Below are 20,899 nucleotides of genomic sequence, written 5' to 3' on the forward strand. Positions count from 1 at the left end.
TGTTTTTGGGACTGACAGAATAAATAATAATGTAATAAATGTGCAAAAATCTCTAAAAATGCTTTTACTGTGTCCAAAGTGTTAAATATAGCAATGTAAAATTATATCTAAAATAGTGTGTGAAAAACTAAAGGTTGGAATACTCTGTAAAGCAACTACATATATTTTCATTTTTACACACTCTACATGTTGCATGCTTGTATGATTTGCTGATTCATTTTCAGGTTCTGTGGAATGAAACACAGCAGGGTAGTAGAGAGCTTGGTTTATACATAAAAACTGCACCAAATCAATCATTATGTGATAAAATGACAACCCAACACATGAAATAACCACGTCACAACCGCTTTACTGCATTTATAAAATTTAATTATATAGATATATTCATCTATACAGTTATGTATGTATGATAGTATGTATATATTTATATAGAAATCTATGCATACTGCAATCCTTTCACAGAGGAGAACAGAACCACATGTCAGCAATGTTAACACAATGACAGAAGCTCTGGATATTAAAGGCCAGACATTCTGGATTCATCGACACAGAACAAAACGATGGCATCGCAAAAAATATCTGAACACCAGCAACTCGGCTGTCACCTCGACTCAGCTTATTTCTTTAAATTACAATCACTTCAGTGATATTACAATCATATTTTATGTGGAATAGTCCTACCTATTCTCTTGAACTACACTCAGCTAAAGTCTGTACAGTTTTGTAAAACAGAAATTAAATTCGTTCAAGCAGGTGGGAGTTGCTGGTGACTCCGAGACAACGTTTTCTGTGCCGTCTGGTGACCTGGGACAAATACGACAGCAGACGTTAGGATCCCCAAAATATCTGAAGCGAAGGGAAACTGTAATGTCCAACATGTTAGTCCAGTATCTGACTGGTTCAGTCACCATTTCTGCTGATCCATGTGTAGAAATCTGACACCAATACATTTGATTTGTCACAATGCCCAAATAATTTAGAAATAGATGACCCGCAACTGACAAAAACACAGCATAGCATGTACACAACTGCATGAAAAGCCTGAAATAAGACTTCTTCCCAAAGTCATTCAATTTAAAACATTCAAATTTCTCAGGTGGCCAAAGTAGAAACACAAGCATCTATCGTCCATATTTCTCTCATTGTCATCTGCTTTCTTTTTATTTTTTTTTTTAAAGAGGACTTTACCTCGTCATTCAGCATCCAAGTTTTTCTTCTTTTAGGTTTTCCCCCCATACCACACGAGCGCAGCACCAAATAATCAAATTAATGTGTGCCACTGAAAAAAGTTTGGACTCCTTGCTGTACAGCTCAAATCAAAAAGCAGTCACATATTGCACTATGAATGCAAAAATACCAGTCTACACTATACAGAAAAGTGCTTCTAACATTTGTACAGTTGCTACACACAAACACAAGAAACATATACATCAATCAGTGTGTCTGTATGTATGCATTACCATCACACAGGCTGTCACACCCTACAGTACAGTACAAGAACATTTTATGGTCTTCTTCCCCCGTTTAAATGTCAAGTTCAGTTTGTAGACTGAAGGAGCAGAACCTAAAGCCTCATGGGAGAAGCATGGAGGTGTAGGTGTGGTTGAGTGGGAGGTGAGGCGGAGCTGATCCGGGTGGCCTCCAGGGTGCTGTTAAGTTTATGTTGGGGTGTGGAGGTCAAGTACTGGAGGAAACTTCAGGAATGGACCTTGAAGGCCAGCAGCTGCTCGGAGTGCATGTTGTTGAGCGAGCGCAGGTCAGGCAGTTTGAGCAGCAGCTTGGTAAAGATGGCCGACTCATTGGGGTGGTTCTTGGTAATGAGGCTTCGCAATGCACGGATCAGTGTCTCCTGCAGGGCTTCCACAGAGTTCACGTTCTCAATGCCGGAGCGATCTGGGAGGGAGAGGGATGGATGGCATTGATTAGGGTTTGTTTAATGGACAAAATAATAGTTTGGTCTGGGTGAGAAACAAGAAATAGTGCAGAATTAGGTTGGACTAATATATAAACTACAATATATCCATTAACTGTGGTTCCCAACATGAGGGTCACAGCCCTCCAAAAGGTCTGCTGCATCATCCGTTTCACAACATTTCAAAAATATTTTTAAAGAAGATATCTGTGTACAGATAAAACCAAGGAGCACCTTTAGTTGAACTGGTAACACAAGTGAAACTAGGCTCACATAAAGCTTACTTATAAATATTTGCAATATACTGTAAGTCATGTTAGGTTCAAAATAACTCAGGCTACTTATAAATAACAAAAATGAGCTTGTCAGTGGTACTTTACACCTTTAAGGACAGTTTTTCTGTGGAAAAAAAGTTTCACAAAACCCCGAAAATGTTTGTAAGGCACCAAAAATACCAGTATATGAAAACATAGAGGTGTTACATAAGACCTATATTGGTAGAACATTATGAAGTTTGGTTTGGTTTAAATTAAACTGGATACACTTGAATAGTAGGTGTGCAGGTTTTTAGCTGCTATGAAATCTAAACAGAATTTCATAAAATACTGGCAAATGTTTCTCAGTATCAGGATATGGTTTGTCCAGATACACAACAACTGGCACAAAATGTTAGTGAAGAGTGTACATATATATATATATATATATGAGAATGACAGGACAGCTCCCAAACAGTGCAGCCAACATATCTTGGTCGCCCCCTGGTGGCTGGTTGCAGTATAACCCTGCCTCCATCCTACTGTTGGATCTTCATATCACACTGAAATCCCCTGACGTCACCAGCCGGAAGTGGTGACACATTTTCCATCTTTATATAAAGTGCATTGATGAAACCAAATGGAAGATCAATGACAGGAATAATAACCTAACAACTTAAGAACACACCTGCAGAGACCAGCACCACAGCAGTGAAGAGGCTCATCTCCTCCTCACTGAGCCCCAGGTTGATGAGCTTCTCACTGAAGTCAAACATGGAGTTGAGGAGGTCCCCGGCCCCCATGGCCCTCAGAATGTCCACGCTGTACTTTTTACCTCCCAGAAAAGTGACAGTGCGGTCCTTCACATCGAACAGTGAAGCAAAGCGCACCACCAACACCTGCAGGACACAGAAACACCTCTGCAGTTATGGTCTGAGCTTCAGTAAAACCTGCCGAACATCTGGAGTGTGTTGTAATGAATAAACAGATTGTACCTCAAAGGTGCCAGCCTTCAGCAGGCTGACCTGGTCATGCTGGGTCAGGTCTCTGAAGCCTGGGATCTTCTTAGCAAATTCTACCACCTCCCTGACGGCGGGAGTGAAGCTGTGAGAGAACTCCTCCCACACCTCGTGTCCAGACTTGTGAGGGTCCACATGAGGGGACATGTTCATCGGACAAACCTACAGGGACATCAGATCAGAGCTCAGAGTTAGTTTAAGCAACATCAGTTCATCTCCACACCTCTAAGCTCCTGTGCAGTTTTGCTATTATGATTCTGTTTAATGTATTTTCTCTTTGCATCTGTATTCAAAAAGCACTGTGTTTGCTTTTGTGAGGCACACTGAACTGGTGTTGTGCTGCACCTATGATGTTTCCTGCCCTCTGTTCAACCTACCAGATACATCCTGTTGCCTCCTCTCCACAGGGGGGCGCTGTAGGCTCCGTTGCCTGGGCCCTCTATGGACGGAGCTCTGAAGGCTCCGTGTGTGTAGGCTGGACAGTGGCTGGTGGCGGCGCTCCGGGACAGTCTGAAGGGGCAGTGGTTCAGGGTGCTCTCCTCCTGAACCTGAGGGCCCAGGCTGGAGGAGGGCTCGTGGGTTGCCATGGTGACAAGGTTGTTGCGGTGGTTCCAGGCATCCTGCTGCTCCTCTGGCCGGTGGCTGCTGGTGGTGTTTTTGGCAGAACCACTATTTTGGGGGCCGGTGGGTGGTGAGGGCTCAGCTGCCAGGATGCTCTGCTCCTGGTTGTACATGAAGGTCTCCTGGTGGGCCCTGGTCACCGAACCGATCACCTCCTCCTCGCCACTGTCTGAGGCACTGGGCGAGTTCGAGCTGGGGCTGGTGTCCATAGACACAGCGGGCTCAGGGTCAGAGCTGGAGTCTGACTGGCTGGAGCACGGTGAGGAGGAAGGAGAGCAGGAAGGGGCGGGGCCAGCGTCCTCAGAGGTAGGTTCGGTGGCGCTGGCCGGCAGCGGTTTGGCGATGGGCAGCTTCTGGCTGCTGTGGAGCTGGCTTTGCAGCTGGCTGTTGTTCATCATGTTGTTCATGGCACTCTGCATCTCCAGCAGCATGCGCTGCTTCTCCCGCTTGGGGATTCGGCCGAAGCGCACGGCTGAAAATTAAGGAGAGAATCATTTTAGCAGAATTCACGTTTTACAATACTGAGCTGAGTCTGAACATTTTTATGCATTCTGTCGCAGTGTATTTGTATTTTCAAATTTAGTTTTCTGCTTACACTTCAAAATTTCCTAAAATCTGCTTTTATGGTCTAAAATACACCCCATACTAGCAAAAACATTATCTGAATGGGGTTTGCCTCAGGAGTAAATCTCTTCAAACTGCATAAAAGTGGAGCTCAGGAATGACTGCAGGTACTCACAGTCTCTGGACATCCCCACCATCAGGCATTTCTTGAAGCGGCACTGCTGGCAGCGGTTCCTGTTCATCCTCATGATGGGGCAGGTCTCGTTCTTAAGGCACTTCTTGTACTGGATGTTCTGCTGGATGCTCCTCCTGAAGAAGCCCTGTGTGTCCACAGAGAGAAGCAGCACAGTGTTAAGACATGATTGTTTTTATCATCATGGAACACTACAGACTCCAAGAGGAGACTGTACCAATGACATTCACTGATTCAAAGGTATTTACACTGTATTGGATTTTAAACTGGGGAAAAAAATTGTTTATGAACAAATCAATCAACGGATCAATGAGGAGGACTTTGATAAAAACCTGATTTGAAATCACCTTCAGAATCGTTTTGATGTTTTATAGACCCAATGATCTATAACCAATGATGAAAATAACCGTTAGTCACACTCTGAACTAGATTTAAATCTGACTTTCAGTAACACAGTAACCACCAGTCTGAAATGTGTGTGTGTGTGTGTGTGTGTGTGTGTGTGTGTGTGTGTGTGTGTGTGTTCCCCCTGTAAGGAGTGCTGTAGTGCGTCTGACTGCGTGTGCTGCTCCCCACAGCTAACTAGGCCACACAGCAACATGAAGTATGAGGGGCAGCTGATATAAATATGGGGAGAGTGAACTAGTTTCCCTGAGTCTCTGGTTGTAGCTGTGCAGATGGCTACGCCTGTGGTGACCCACTTCAACTGCAGCCTAAAGTGACTGCAACACCCGTCGCTATATTGCATCGAGATTCATTCTTCAGCGTCCTGCAAGTGTGTGTGTTGCTCCAAGGAGCCACCCTCACCTTGCAGCCCTCACAGGCGTGGACTCCATAGTGGAAACCGGAGGCCACATCGCCGCACACCTTACACAGCAGCACCAGGCCGTTGATTTCTGATTGATGGAAAAACAAATTCTTACAGTTCATCTGAAAAAGAACTGCACCAGTGATTCTGCATGTTAAACAATTGTACGAAGCACACCGACTCATTTAAATTAATTTCCTCCGGAGGTCTAAAAATGGGGATGTCTTGGCACTGAGAGTCAGAAAGTTCTGCAATTAAAATCTTACACATATAGATAATTTAAAGGTTGATCCAAGCATTTTAGATTTAATATTGTACATTCACTGGCTGCCTGTAAATATAATACAGACCAGTGCACCACCTCTACCCTGAAATCACCAACCTGGAAGCTAAGACTTTAATATAATCATCATTTGGTTTGCTTCATACTACAATAACCCAATTATATGCAGCTTTTATATTGTTACTGCTTTTGCACTTCTGGTTCGATGCCATCTGCATTTTGTTGTCTTGTACTTGTGACGTGTAATGACAATAAAGTTGAGTTGAATCTAATCTAATCTAATCTAATCTTTTAGTTAATCATTGTTAGTGGAAACTACTGGTGGGGCCTTTTTATTCTATTCCTGCTAAATTCTTTGCTTTTTATCTTTTCTGACTCTCCACTGAAAACTGTTTTGTAAAACTCTGCATTTTCACATTTGCATAATATGATGCATGAAAAAAGTTTAATGTATAATAAACACAAAAGCAAGAATGCTACAGTGACAGCTTCTGAAAACAGGAGCGTGTGTCTTACTTGTGATGCCACACTTTGCTGCGGACGAGGAGCGTCCGCTTTTCTGAGTCCCTGGAAGATTTTGGCCACTGGTGAGCGTGGGGTCAGCTGACTGGCTCAGCTGGTTGGGCGAGGAGCCGCGGGGCGGCGAGGACGACTGGTAGCTGCCATTAGAAGAGTCGCTGTGGCAAGACTCTGGGCTGGAGGCGGAGCTGGATGAACTGATGTAGGCTATTACGCCTCCTGGTGTGCAAACAGCAGAGAGAAGAAGAAATGGGCTGTTAAGACAGGGACAGCAGCCGCCAGTTAACACTGCCGAGCTCAGCGCTGGTGACATTCGGTAGCGTTCCTATTGTCAAATACTCATTCCATCTGCAAGTATTATACGTGTAATCAGAGCCTGATATCAGTGACATTCAGCTTTGTTTTTCGATACTATTAAAAGCACATCAATGAGTCACCACGAACACACCCAGTTGGTTTCCTTTGACTTAATCCACACATTCTCGTTTAAGAACGAAATGCAAGGTTGCAATTACTGACTTGTTTTTCCATTTTTGATTAATCTGTTGATGATTCTCTAATTATGACAAACCAATTAATTGTCTTGTCGACATCTTGAAATCATATTTTTTGAGAGGGGATCAAGCTGTGTGAAGTTTGAGGAGCTACTTTTTGCTGCTTAGAAAATTTAACATTAAAGTTCAAAGGAAAGCTAAAACCAGCTTCATCCTTTAATTTCTCCTCATTTTGTGTTTATTTTCCACCAGTTCATCAAACACTCTTTCCAAGACTGTGGTGTCTCCAGCAAGTTTCTGTAGGTGGCGCTCTCCTCCCTGTCTGTTCAGCCATTGGTGGCTATCAGTGCTCGTGGTATCTCCCTGCTGTTTCCTTTCCCTTCAATGAAATGTAACTCTGCTCTGTCACCAGCTCCAGAGACGCTCCCTGTGTGGAACCAACCAGCTTAACGTAAAGAGGGCAGATCAGAATACGACAACAGCTTCCTCAACCAGTAGGAGCCGAGCAGACAGGCTGCTGCTGCCGCTGAGCACCCCTTCAACTCCCTTCCTCCCTCACCATAGGCTGACCTGATTTCTTCCTTTGCCATTCTCAATGATTAGGTAACAGGCATTACATAATGTCAGCTTCACAAGGGTGTGTAGCGGGTTGTCTGGCCCGTCCCTGCAGCCATTCACACATATAAGCTTCATACTTCATAACAGATTTAGTTCCATATAACATTTAACAGGTTGTTTCAAGTTGGGTCAGAAGACGCTGCATACATGATATTTTTAGGATATTTAACCAATACGATCCATACACAGCTCCACCTTAAGAGCAGGCTTAGAAGACAGCAGTATGTAGTTTTCACAGCAAATGTCACATGTATCAGAAATGTGCCTGAGTCATCAGGCCTGACCCAGTTTAAAAACCCACTTCAACATCTCACTGACCAACTGTTTCAGATAATATGCACGTCTGCAATCATCACTGTGCACAAATCTTCAACAATAGGTTGTCATACAGACATTATAAGGTTACTTTCAAAATATCAAATATCATAAATGCATGATCAATGAAATGGAGCATTAGAGGAACACTCCGGGGTCACGGGGAGCTGAAACAAGAAAGAGTAACTCCTAAATACTAAATGCATTTTTGCTTTTAAAACCTTGTGTAGTATTTTTCTGGATTTTTAAAATAGCCAAGGCCTCGAAATGTAACATTTATTAATCACGTAATTATATGTTAATACAGAACAGAATTAAAAGAACAAATTATAACATTCTGATTGGTGAGAATCAGTTTTTTTCAAGTTGGCAAAGCTTGAAATCTGAATCCAGAAAAATGGTGCTGCATTCAAGTCCCATGGGAAACATTCATTTTTGTAGCGTTTACCATGGGCCCTGAACGCCTCATAGCTGTGGAGGGTTTTTTTCAACACGCCCCCACGTGGAGCAGGCATGTTCTTTCCCCGGGAAAACTGGGTCACCTCGCGCTGCTGCGAGCCGCCTCACGTGTATCGGCGGTGAGACGCCACACATCAGGCTCGGAGGAATTATGCAATGGCGACGTCACAGCGCCGCTCAGCCAATGAGCGGAGACGTATGGGGAGCGTAAACACAGGCGCACATGGCTAGGCTGACGGTCCATGTGAGAAGAGAGACTGCAGTGCTGCTGAAGCCAACTACTTGGGTAATAACAACAGCCCACTGGCACTCCTAACCCACTTTAATGTGAACACTCCAGTACGAGCTAAAGACAATTTAACTATTTAAAGTGCCTCCCCGCCATGTTAACACGACGTAAAACATTAAATATGAACGTGACCCCGTTATGCTAGTCGTTTAAACAACGTAGTTTCAATGAAACCAGCCTCAGACACCGTTAAAGCCCCTGCGACCAGGTGGAAACGGGTTTAAAGCTCACTCACCAGCTTTGCTCGACTCCATGTCCAGTAACTTTGGGGGTTTTCCTCCTCCTGCTACCTCAGTGCTGAAGCCGTTTTTCTGTTTTAGTGTTCAGCAACTGAAAAGTCGCTGATGGATCCCGGTTGAGAAACTAGCTGCTCAGCATTTACACGAACGACTCAAAACCTCGTAAAGACCGTAAAAAGCTACGATCGATGGTAGAAGCTCGTCCAGCGAAGGTTGAATTTCTCAGCGAGAGAAAAAAATCTGACTACAAACCGAAGCAGTAAGTTTTCTGAGCGACGATCGAAAAGGGCAGATTTCTGTCCTGGAAGGTGTTTCTGGCTTCAGTCTGCCCGAAGAAAGAGAGCTGCTGTAACTGTGACCGAGTTTGAATCAGGAAACAGCTTCTGCCATTTACCGAGAATTCAGGGAAATCGGTTGATCGAGGCGCAGCTCCTGAGCGGTGGACGACTGGTTTTGCAGCGACTGTTCCGAGTAGCGATCAGTGTGCAACCATGTGACCCAGTTCACTGGCTCCTCCCTCCCACAGCCTGCTGGTGTCAATGTAACCCACTGACATACTTTCACCAGTCAAAGTGAACAAAGACGCTCCTCCAACACATCCTGCGCCCAAAAAAAGACGAAGCGCGTCGCTAAACAGTGTCTTATAATTACAGCCATAGGTCATAGATTGGTCTGAATCCAAACTAGTTTTTGGACTTAAAAAAAAAAAAAAAAAAAAAGAGGGCGAAGCTGCAAAAAAAATCTGATGACATTTGTGGCTGTCACTTCAAAAAGCTCCAAAAGTTCGTTTTTTAATCGTCATATATTTCCCTGCTGTGGGTAGAGGTCAAAGCTGTGGCAGATCCACTCATTCAAGAGTTTATCCTCTGCTGTAGGACAAACCTGACAACACACACAATTATTATTATAAGAGTTTTCCCCCTCTGTGCCATCCGCGTCAACATATAATTCAGGAAATCTGTTTGCTGCACCAACTCAGAAGTTTAATTATTTGTTATTTGGAAATATCTGAAAAATATTTTTGAGAGTAGGGTTTTTTTTTTCACCCTCAAAAATGTGAAGGTTCCATTTCTCCAGAAGTAGAACTCCCACAGCCGTGGAATCTGATGACGCAGACAAAATAGTTCTCAGCAGAACCAAATGATTGAATGGGTCTCACAGAGGCTCAATTTCTCATTATTTTACATAGAGAAAAAAAAAGTGCAAAAAATTCAAACAAAGGTAGTTTTGGGCCCTAGATTGTTCTTATAAGTGTTTAGATGTATTCATATTTCCTACTTTAAAGCGTCTCTGGTCGACATTTCCCACATTAACGTCTAAGGCCTCTAATGTTAGAATCTGGTGAGTGGAAAGAATGGAAAGCTCATGTTCAACAATCAATTATCTAGTGTTAATTAAAACTCATTATGACAATAACAACAAGACAAGTGGGGAAAAAAAATCAATGCTATACTAAAAGCAACAAAAGAAAAAACTACAAAGAGTCCTCATTCCTCAGTTATTGCAGAAAGGACGTCCTCAAAAGCCATTTTAATGTCTCTGTTGGTCTTAATGTCTCGTTTGCATTGTCTTTGGAACTGGATGGTGACAGAACATGTAACACCAGCACCAACAGATAAGGTCAGATGGCTCGACCCATCTTGACCCAACAGTCTTGAAGGAGTTCCCACTTGTTGGCTGCTTTGTCTTTATTTTGCTTTTCCAGACCATCCCTGTTGGGTTCAGATCCGGTGACTGTGGAGGACGGGTCAGCTGGTGCAGCACTCTATCGCTCTGATGATCTGCAGTGACAGAGAGCTTAATTGAAGTTCTTCAAACGAATGATTTAACTCTGTGGCCCCGGGGGGACAACCGTGTGTGGCTTTTATGTGTGTTGCATTGTGGAATTTAAACGTATTCATTTTACTAAATAAATTACATATTACAAAATAGTTTTTCCAATTATGCTTACATGGTGCAAAAACACTGGCTGGATTAAATTTAGAAGCGACTGTTTTTTTGGAATAAAGGAAGGGTTATATAGAACATAGGTCAGGGGTGTCCAGTCCTGGTCCTTGAGGGCCACAATCCTGCAAGTTTTAGATGTTTCCCTCTTGATTCAATCGATCAGCTCATCATCAAGCTTTGCAGAAGCCTGATAACGATCCTGATCATCTGAATCATTTGTGTTGGAAGAGGGAAACATCTAAAACTTGCAGGATTGTGGCCCTCCAGGACCAGGACTGGACACCCCTGACACTGGTGGTGTCATTTACACTGGGGACTCAGGTGACATGTCCCCACCCTTTTTTAAAAGCCCAACTTTTGAAAAAATGTTCTGAAATTAGCTTGGTGTATTCGCTTACTCCCACAGCAGAGGCCTGGTTCACATCCAAAAGCTCTTTGGTTAAGGACAGAGAACGATTGTGGTTTGGATTCAGTGTAAATGAACTTGTTGCACTTGAAGTCACTGTGGAGCTCTGCTGCAATAAACCACACCAGGATCCTTCAAGTACGACCAGTGTGTAAACAGAACCATAACTCGTAAAGGCATGCTGGAGTCACTGTATGTGCATATTGCTATGCATGATTGGACATATTTGCAATTTGCCAAAAACATAAATAAATGTTTACTAATTATGTTGATTCCAGCTGTTTTTACATTTCTTTCAAAAAACATCCTGTTGCGGACGCCCGGATAGCTCGGCAGGTAGGCCAGGTGACCCGTGTATAGGGGCTTTAGTCCCTGATGCAGTGGCCACGGTTTGATTCCAGCCAGTGGCTGATTTGTTGCATGTCATTCCTCCACTCTCCTCCCCTCGTTTCTCTGTCTATCTTCACTGTCACTGCCATTAAAGACGGAAAAGCCAAAAAAATAGCTTTAAAAAAATGTTCTGTTGCAAATTGGTTGTGTTTAAATGTTACAGGAGACGGGCTTTGTTAAAGAATCTCAGTGGCTTCCAGTCAGCTTTGTGTAATTAATAGTAAGAACTTGTGCCAGCATATCATCATGTTTAATTATTAGTGAAGTAGTTACCAATTATTTTCAGTTTTGTGTGAAAGACATACCAGGATTGTAGAATAAGGTCATAAGACTACATTCATCTGGTGGTAACTCACCTTTCAAGCTCTGCTGTTTGGTGCTGAGCTAGTTTTGCTGAAAACAGCTGTCAGCCAACCAAGATGGATGAAATTTGAGCTCGACACCAAAAACCATATAGTGAAGGAGGCAAACAAAAAAGAAAAAGAAAACAGAGTTAGTGACATCTTTCACATTACACATTGTCATGTGATCAAAACATGGATAAGTGCAGCTTTAAAATGTTTGGTGTTTAAATCCAAACCTAGGAGGTCTGCAGGTAGGATGGGTTCTGACAGCAGGCTCCATTTTGGATCCACTACCAAGATGGTAAAATATTCTGATCCTTCATTTAAACATTTATTTACCATCAACATTTACTGAAGTAAGTTGTGGCATTTTTGATAATTTGCTAAATAAGGTAATGCAGGAAAGTTTAAGTGCATTTTGTTGCTATTCACAGAATAAAAAAGTACAAATATTATTTCCATTGTGTTGCTTTTACTTTAGCTTCTGCAGCTGCAGGTCAGGAAGATCCATCCAGCCATTATCTATACACCGCTTAATCCTCACGAGGGTCATGGGGGGCTGGAGTCTATCCCAGCTGACTCAGGGTGAAGGCAGGTTCACCTGGACAGGTAACCAGTCTATCACAGGGCTACACTTAGAGACAGACAACCAAGCACACTCACATTCACACCTACGGACAATTTACAATCACCAATTAACCTCAGCATGTTTTCGGACTGTGGGAGGAAGCCGGAGAACCCGGAGAGAACCCACGCTGCACGGGGAGAACATGGAGACTCCACGCAGAAAGATCCCGGTGCCCCCACCGGGACGCAAATCGGCGACCTTCTTGCTGCGAGGCAACAGTGCTACCAACTGCACCACCTTGCAGCCCCCGTCAGGAAGATCAAAAGGTAAAAACAGAGCGAGGACAGAGTTAATGAATGTCACAGAGCAGTGATAAAATATGTGGTCAGAGACCTTCAACCTTTCAGCACAGCAGAATGTCTGGTTTAGGTTGGATTCAATATTACCCGAGTCTCTATTAGTGCTGATGTCATGCATGTCTGGAAATTTGTCTAAATTGTAATTAAAATGACCAGTTGTGTTCTTAATGCTGCATTGTTTCACAAAGCTGTCGAAAGGTTTTGCCTTTGATTCAGAGATTCAGAGTTAGTAAAGTGTGATTGGATACAAGTGCACAGTCATTAGGGCACATCCCCACAGTGGGTGCCAATACCATCAGCAGGACATAATAATGTCTGTACATGTGCATCGTAAGCACACATTTAAACCTTCAATTTAATCCTCCTAATTAAAGCAAATTCTGTAAACAGGAATAAATGTTCCAACAGTATTATCTGTATCATGTGAGACATCTTTGCACACACTGTTGGTGGATACTGTTTCAGTGAGACACACAGGAGACGAGTGGATGTGAGGCTTAATGTCACAAGGCTTTGGAGTCGCCCCCACACACACACTACATTCTTACTGGGTTAACATGACATGGAAGTGCTTCATTCCTCTGCATCTCCAGACGGCAGGCAGGGCTCGGCTGCAGCTCCACACAAAGATGCAGCACCAGGCATTTCCCACGACGCTCTCAGTCCCAGCTAATGTTTCCTCACTTACTACAATGGAACCTTTTGCGAGTTAGCAATCCCACGCTTCAGCATCCTATTCAACACTTTCTTTTTTTAAAGGACTTTACAGAGCAGGTCAGAGGTTGCTGCTGCCCTGCGGACTAATATACCGACAGACAATGGAGAGGGAGTAAGGTGAGAGACAAGTGTTGTTGTCACTCCGCCCTTCCATGTACCCAGTTGACCCTTTAACTCTCTGATCAGGACAAGGGGGTTTTAACTGAGGACCAGAATGTGCTGCTATCATGACCTGCAAGGTTCATTCAGTTCACATACTCCATTACTTTAATGGGAATTCTAAATCCCATCTTCCTTACAACAATTTCCCTGAGGTTTGCACCAAAGGGATCAATAAAGTTCTATTCTATTCTATTCTATTCTATTCTATTCCTACAGGGTAATCATGTTCAGAGCACATTACACTAGATATTCAAAAGGAAAGGAGCTAGCAGCCTCAGACATCGATTAACAGCAGCTTAATTATACTCAACATCAGCACTTCACAGAGTTCAAGCAGGAGACACATGTCAACATCAGCTGTTGGAAGGAGACTGACTGGGTGAATCAGACCTCATGGTGAAACCACTGCTGAGAGACACCAAGAAGAGGAAGAGACCTGGGTGGATCAAGAAACACCAGGAACAGACATCAGACCAGAATTCTGGGCTTTGATCCGACAAGTCCAAATGTAAGATCTTTGGTTCCAGCTGCTGTGTCTTTGTGTAACTCAGAGAAGGTGAAGGTATGGTATCTGCATGTGTGGTTCCAACTGTGAAGCATTAAGGTGAAGCTGTGATGGTAGAGGGTGGCTTTGCTGGTGACAGTGTTGGAGATTATTCAGAATTGAAGGCACCACTTAACCACTTATGACGACCACAATGTCCTGCAGAGACACAACATCCCATCTGGTTTGAGCTTAGTGACCCAAAGTACCTCCATGACTGAGACTTGAAACACCGACAACCTCTGTACATCTGGCTGCTCACCGCACTGTCTATGAACCAAGCTGAGAAATCAGGTTTAGGCCTTGATCAAACGGATAACCAAGTACCCCATTGTCATTATGGATGAGTTCCACCGTTGGAGAACCTTACAAAAGGACAACCATCAGTGGAGCGCTCCACTAAACACATATTTATGGTAGAGTAGCCCAGTCAAAGTCTTTCCTCACTAAAACACATATAATATCTACTGTCAGCCCATGAGAAGAAAGGTGAGATAAGAGTGTCGGCTCATTCCCACGGTGCCTGGAGGCTGTCANCTGGGCTCAGTACTCACCCTGCTTGGCTTTGTAGCCCAGCCTGCGAGCCTTGTCAGGCCTGGTAGGTCTAGGAGCACGATGGAGGTTGGACAGCTGACGGTACTGCCAGCAACGCACACGGAGCAGGAAGCGCATCACATCGGACTGCTTCTTGCGCCATAACTCCTGCATATACCTATATGCTCCCATGTTGACTTATCTGTGAAAGACAGGCATCAGTTAACACATCTCACACATCTAGTCTTATATCTGAAATTACACTGCAAATAACACATTAGTACAGGACTAATACTGTCATGATGCACCCAGCATGTGTTGTTCATACAGAAATAAACCATGTCAGTCCAGCTGAGCAGCCCTGTTTACATAAAGTATTCAGGAGAGTTTTTGTCTTAGCTATCAGTGAACCGACAAAGTATTATTGATTTGTTGCCAACTAGCTCAGTTCAAATGTGATTTTGCAGCTTGTTAAATCAGTCAAATAAAACCCTGTAACAGTCAAGTCATAACAGCACATGGTTTAAGACCGCCTAGACTCATACATTTAGCGTATTGAAGCCATTAAACGGTTTCCATACAGCAATGATATCATTCTCGGGAATCTCTAAACTTTCATGAATACACATGTAGCGCATGATGAGGCAGCAGAAGTGAGAACAGAAGTTAATCAACACAAAGTGTTCCTGTAGTCCATGCTGAACAGGGAGCCGACTGGAAATGAAGCTAGCATGCTAATGCTAACCGCCTAGCTACACACTGCTCTCTTTTACGGAATATTGAGACCATTACTTCAGGAATAATGATTTTGCATGTGTCGGTTTAAAAAGATTACAATCACGAAAGGTCTGCTCGTGTAACCGAAATGTAAATAATACATGCCAACTACAAATTAGCTTTTAACAGCTAGCCGCACAGCCAATGGTCACCAAACCGATGGTATTCAAGCAACACTACAACAGGGCTATTAAAAGTGATTTTCTCTGTTTGTCACAAAAATAGTCAAGGGGTATACATCGTTAACAAGTTGCGTATCTGTGCCCTGAATCTAACAGACAGATGAACGTATAAAAATGATGATTTTAATGGATTGCGTTCTCCTCAAATACATAGAAATTCTCGCTTACATGATGGCGTACCAGCCGGAAAGAGAGAGGGCTAGTTCCCAGCATGCCTTATGAGAACCACGGTGACGCATTTCCTTTGCTGCGCTCATGGGAAATGTAGTCTTCTTTTCTTTTCTTTTCTTTTCTTTTCTTTTCTTTTCTTTTCTTTTCTTTTCTTTTCTTTTCTTTTCTTTTCAGTTTTCTAGGACTTCTGATACTTTTGTAGTAATACCGACAGCCAAACATTCACCTACTATTCTGTTTCAAATTAATTAATTAATTACAAGGCGACATATTAACACAGTATAGCCACTCTGTATCTATAGACAAAAGAAGTTCAGTCGAAATATTTATAAGGAACACTTTAATTGTATATTATTAAAAATGTAGCAAATTACTGCCATACTGACAACAGCAACGCCATTCATTTATAAGTGTATTGATTTGACTGCAAGAACAAAAACTCAATACAAAAATATTAAATGCATTTATTGCTTCTTTTTTAAAAAATGATACAGAAGATAATAAATAAAGTAATAATAATAATAATAATAATAATAATAATAATAATAATAATAATAATAATGAAACATAGAGGTCGTAAAGCTCACTGGATCATTCATGGCTCAGGAGCAGCTTGTAAAAAATGCATATTTTGTTGTCAAGTTAGCTATATCAAAATGTGTCTAATAAAAAATATGGGCGGGTCCACTTTTATCACAATTATGAATACAAAACCAATAATAACAGTAGTAAGAAATAATATGTGTACAGTGCATAAATGTTAGGTCATAACGGTTGTAAAATATATTAGCATGAAATAACTGCATTAATCCAAACTGCTATGAAAAAGATGAAATGTTGCTCCTTTTATTAACTTGAATTTATTTGTGTTTTTCTCCTTCCATCATAACAGATTGACACCTGTGCTACCTGGGCTTCCTGCCTATCAAGATTACCCTACAATCCGTGAATACTGGAGCCCAATCCAGTATTCACGGTACATCGATGGCAAAACTTTGAGGATCTGGCAGTTTTTACAAATCAGAGACAGCTGCAAACTACAGGAGTGTCACTGAATACTACTGCCCAAGAAATCAAGATTTTCTTTGGTGTTTCAGTACACATGGCCTGTCTTGGCTGTCCCAGTCTTTCATTTGATGACAGCAGTGAAGACAGTGAGGAATAGTATCAGGCACCAACCAAAACAAGGATCCCACAAACAGAGCCATCTGTACTCAGACTAGGAGCAGGCACATGCCAGAGATGATGGACATCAAACATGCAGACAGATGCAGGAAGAAGGGCTGCAATGGCAAGACATACATCAGGTGCACCAAATGCAAGATGTTCCTCTGCATAACCAAAACGTGCTTCCAGGATGATCACAGCTAAAATATCCAGATGTTCAATGTTGAACTGAATACATGTTTTGCATTACATTGTAATGTATTATTACACACATGTTGTCCTTGCAAGCAACAAGTAACAGAAGAGTGATAAAGGATTGATTTTTTTAAAAGTTGAATTTGTTCTTGGGTGATATCACTCTACAGATATAATTTGTCCCTTTTTGTCATTTTCTAAATTCAGTTCCATCTTTACACAGATAGCATCCTGTTGTCCTCTACAGTGTACATGCATGAAATTAAATTAAAAAATATCCATCCATCCATTATCTATACACCTTAATCCTCACCAGGGTCATGGGGGGCTGGAGTCTATCCCAGCTGACTCAGGGTGAAGGCAGGTTCACCTGGACNTAGTATATCTTTTTATGAAAAATCTATATTTTATTTAGTGTTTATGATGAAATATGAATTTCTATAACTAACAGAGTGACTCTGTGTCCAGATATGGATTCCTCTGGCTATAAGCTTTCAATAGAGCCCTCATTGATGTCTGTAGGTTCAAGCATTCAACGGATATAGCACTTTTTCTTTACATGTTCAGTGGTGTCCAATTCGGATAGATGTGGATAAAACAAACGTCCCTCAATAAAACGCATGAACATAGCAGTATAAACACTGGTGTCAGATTATCAGTTTTACAGATATTGTTTTCAGAATGCAAAATTGCTGTTCATATAAAACCTATGGGTGACGTCATGGAGGTTTATTCCATCTTTATATGCAGTCAGTGGCGCCTTGGTGGTTTGTTCAAGTACAGATTTTAGCAGAAGACAAAGACATCTGTGCTCCTACTTTGAAATTACTGTATCTGGTCCTCATGTGGAGCTGAACATTGTATTTTAGAGGCTCTCTTGGATCAAAACATAACCATAAAATATCACATCATTTCTCATCAATATTCAGTTTTCAGTTACTCTCGAACTAAAACTAAAACATCACTCACAGGCCACGTGGCAAGAAATGATTATTCTTTCCAAAAAATACACAAAGCTGATGTCTTCTTACTCATCAAAGTATTTAGTTTACTCTATAAAAACTGGCAGCGGTATCTCCACGACTTAACTCTACTTTTATTCAATAAATTAGTCGTTTTTTCACATCTATGAGGAACAGAGAATAATAGTAATAACAATAATAACACATAATACTTATCCAGCGCTTTTCAAGACACTCAAAGACACTTCAGAAAGTAAAGGAGTGGAAAGAAGAGAAAGGAAATGATGGCTGCATTACTTTTTTCTTTATCATATACCATTATTGTATGTTATTTCTGCCTCAGAACAGACTGTCCTAACCCCCTCCTGGATACATAATACAGTAACACAGATTTATTATTTTTACTGTATGTCCTCATGTAGGTATGTCTTAACCTCTGGGAAGTATGTAAAGAATACAACCATGCATTTCAATTAACTTTTCAAATTTCAATTACACATTTCAGAAGCATAGTTCCTCATTTGAGATTGAAAGTGAAGAACAGAATAGAATAGAATAGAATAGAATTATTGATCCCCCATTGGGGGAAATGTACACGGCACAGCAGCATCCAAAAATATAGAAAGAAAGTACAAGAAAAGAACAATAATTAAGTAATATGCATCCTCGTCACCGTCTCCGGTTGGGCAGCCCACATACTGGCTGAATGTGGGGAGAGTGATGTATGATTAAAGTCTCTAAAGATGATGATCACAGACTGAGGGTGTGATGTTTGCAGCTGAGACACTGAACTATGGATGAGCTCACAGGATCAGATATCTCATAAGATCAAACTGTGGACTCACCCTGATGTTTAACCGTTACTCTGATACAACATTAGCCCACGTATGCTGTGTGTACAGTAAATATATATTCAATTATTACAAGTTTTTACTTTGACATTTCATGACTGTAGACTTTGTACACCTCAAACTTATTCACTCCTCTAAACCTGACACTGGAAACCAGCTGGCACCACTACTGGATCACCCTCTCAGGTGTTTTGTTGACCTTGTTAACAAACAGTTCCCTTTTTTTTTTGTTTTAACAGTTATGAAGCAACACTGTCTGTATGCAAAGATGAGCAAACCTTCTGTGGCGTCACCCCTATTTGTTTTGAAGCTCGGTGAGGTGTCTCTCTCTCTGCAGTGCCAGACTCCCCCTGATGGGATGTGTTCACAGGGCTGTTTCTGAAGAAAAGGAGTTGCACTCCGTCCCAGTATTGGATGATTGATGGTGTATGACTGCGCAGGAACACGACAGATGATTGACAGGTGCTCTCCAACAGGAAACAAACACAGACCACACCCTCCTGAAACAAACACTGGCTGCACTCGTCTGTCTCTGGATTTCAAACCAGACAAACATGTGGGCTCGTTTGAGAATTTCCTCTTATATTACAAGAACAGTTTACCAAAAACATTTGAGAGGGCGTTTTAGATTGATTACGCTTTGTTTCAAAGTTTTCCAGCAGTTTCCAGCCGAGTTGAAAAGCCGCTGGACACCACTGATTTGCATGAAGCAGACTTGACCTCAACTTTATGCAAATGAAGAGCGAGCAGCACGGCATCTTGTCTCTTTTCCCCCCATCCGAATGGCCAGACAATAAAGAAAAAATCACCGAGATGACAGATCCTGTGGACACACATACCCTAACTCCCAGCTAATCATAAAGTGAGCAGTAGGTGGAGTGTGAGTGGAGCTGAGGCAGGTCCTGCAAACCTCAGTGGGCCACAGACTGTCCTGTGATTGACTGATCAAATCATTTTAATACAACTTAAAAAAGAGAGTTTCATGAAAATGACTCCCCGCACAGTTGTAATGAATGATGTGGCAAATAAGCTACAGAAATCACACCTGTGTTGTGTACCAGCCTGTAAACACATTTATTTCTGCTGTGAAGGGGGACGGGTGAACATGGAGGTCAATGGGGACTGACACAATGTTGGATCCCGACTCAGGAGCTGCTGTTTTTGGCTCTTCTACGTTGGCTTCATTTGTCATCTACAGAGACTGTTGCTGGATGCTGAGTAAGTCGTGGACAGAATCAGACAGAATCAGAATCACACTGTTGATTTCTTTCTGTTTGATCCTTAGACAACAACCAGGGAGCATTGTTCTGGTAAAAAGAAATTCAAAGCAGAAGAGAAAGTTTCCAACAATCTGTAGGTGCTGATTGAACATTTACATTTGGAGGAAGTGATTTCTTTCTTTTTTTTTTAAATATATACTCATATCCAAGCAAAAGTAGAGAAGAAAACAGCTCACAGCATCATTGTATTGATTGTATTGAAGGGGTAAAGAACACATTCTACCGTCAGAGTCATCAGAACTGTTTGTGTACACAACAGCTTACTGTTGGCAGCACACAGGCTTTGTAGTTTCACATTTTAAATGTAACATTAAATGTGTTTAAATGATGTCTTCCTATAGACTACACTTTACCTGTAAGTACAAAAAGACTTTGGAGAAATCCCTTCACACTGATCAGTACCATTGCTCTTCTAAAACTGAACAAACTGTCACAGTGATTTAGCAAAGTTGTGCTCGACATGTTGATGGAACCAGTTGGATGTTCACACCAAACATCACCAAGTTTTCAGCTCCAACTTTACACTAAATTCCAGTTGGTGCCTGCGGGGCTGAAAAAATATGCAAAAAAAAAAACCCAGCCTTATCTTTAGGTTTAAAGATCTTATGGCACAATGACACAAACACAAGCCTTAAACATCCAGACTATACGTGAACTCACATCCCCCCTTTGTTAACATGCGGAAATCACAGAGTCTTTATCAGAAAAGAGGTTAGGCCTATTAGGAATGAAAGCCTTGAGATAGACAGCTAAATA

General features: G+C 42.0%; 1 protein-coding gene across 1 annotated transcript; it reads right to left on the reverse strand.

Annotated features, from left to right (window-relative positions):
* Positions 1–347: 347 nt before the first annotated feature.
* Positions 348–9,057, reverse strand: nr1d2b (nuclear receptor subfamily 1, group D, member 2b). Its single transcript, XM_008295653.1, has 8 exons — positions 8,584–9,057; positions 6,171–6,392; positions 5,371–5,459; positions 4,546–4,690; positions 3,563–4,278; positions 3,162–3,347; positions 2,855–3,065; positions 348–1,893 (listed from the first exon to the last, which is right to left on the reverse strand). The coding sequence occupies exons 1-8, from the start codon at positions 8,600–8,602 to the stop codon at positions 1,697–1,699; spliced, it is 1,785 nt and encodes a 594-aa protein (XP_008293875.1). The 5' UTR covers positions 8,603–9,057; the 3' UTR covers positions 348–1,696.
* Positions 9,058–20,899: the final 11,842 nt, after the last annotated feature.

Source organism: Stegastes partitus, unplaced genomic scaffold, assembly GCF_000690725.1.
Source record: "Stegastes partitus isolate 25-593 unplaced genomic scaffold, Stegastes_partitus-1.0.2 Scaffold1064, whole genome shotgun sequence".
In the NCBI taxonomy this organism is placed as follows: Eukaryota; Metazoa; Chordata; class Actinopteri; family Pomacentridae; genus Stegastes; species Stegastes partitus.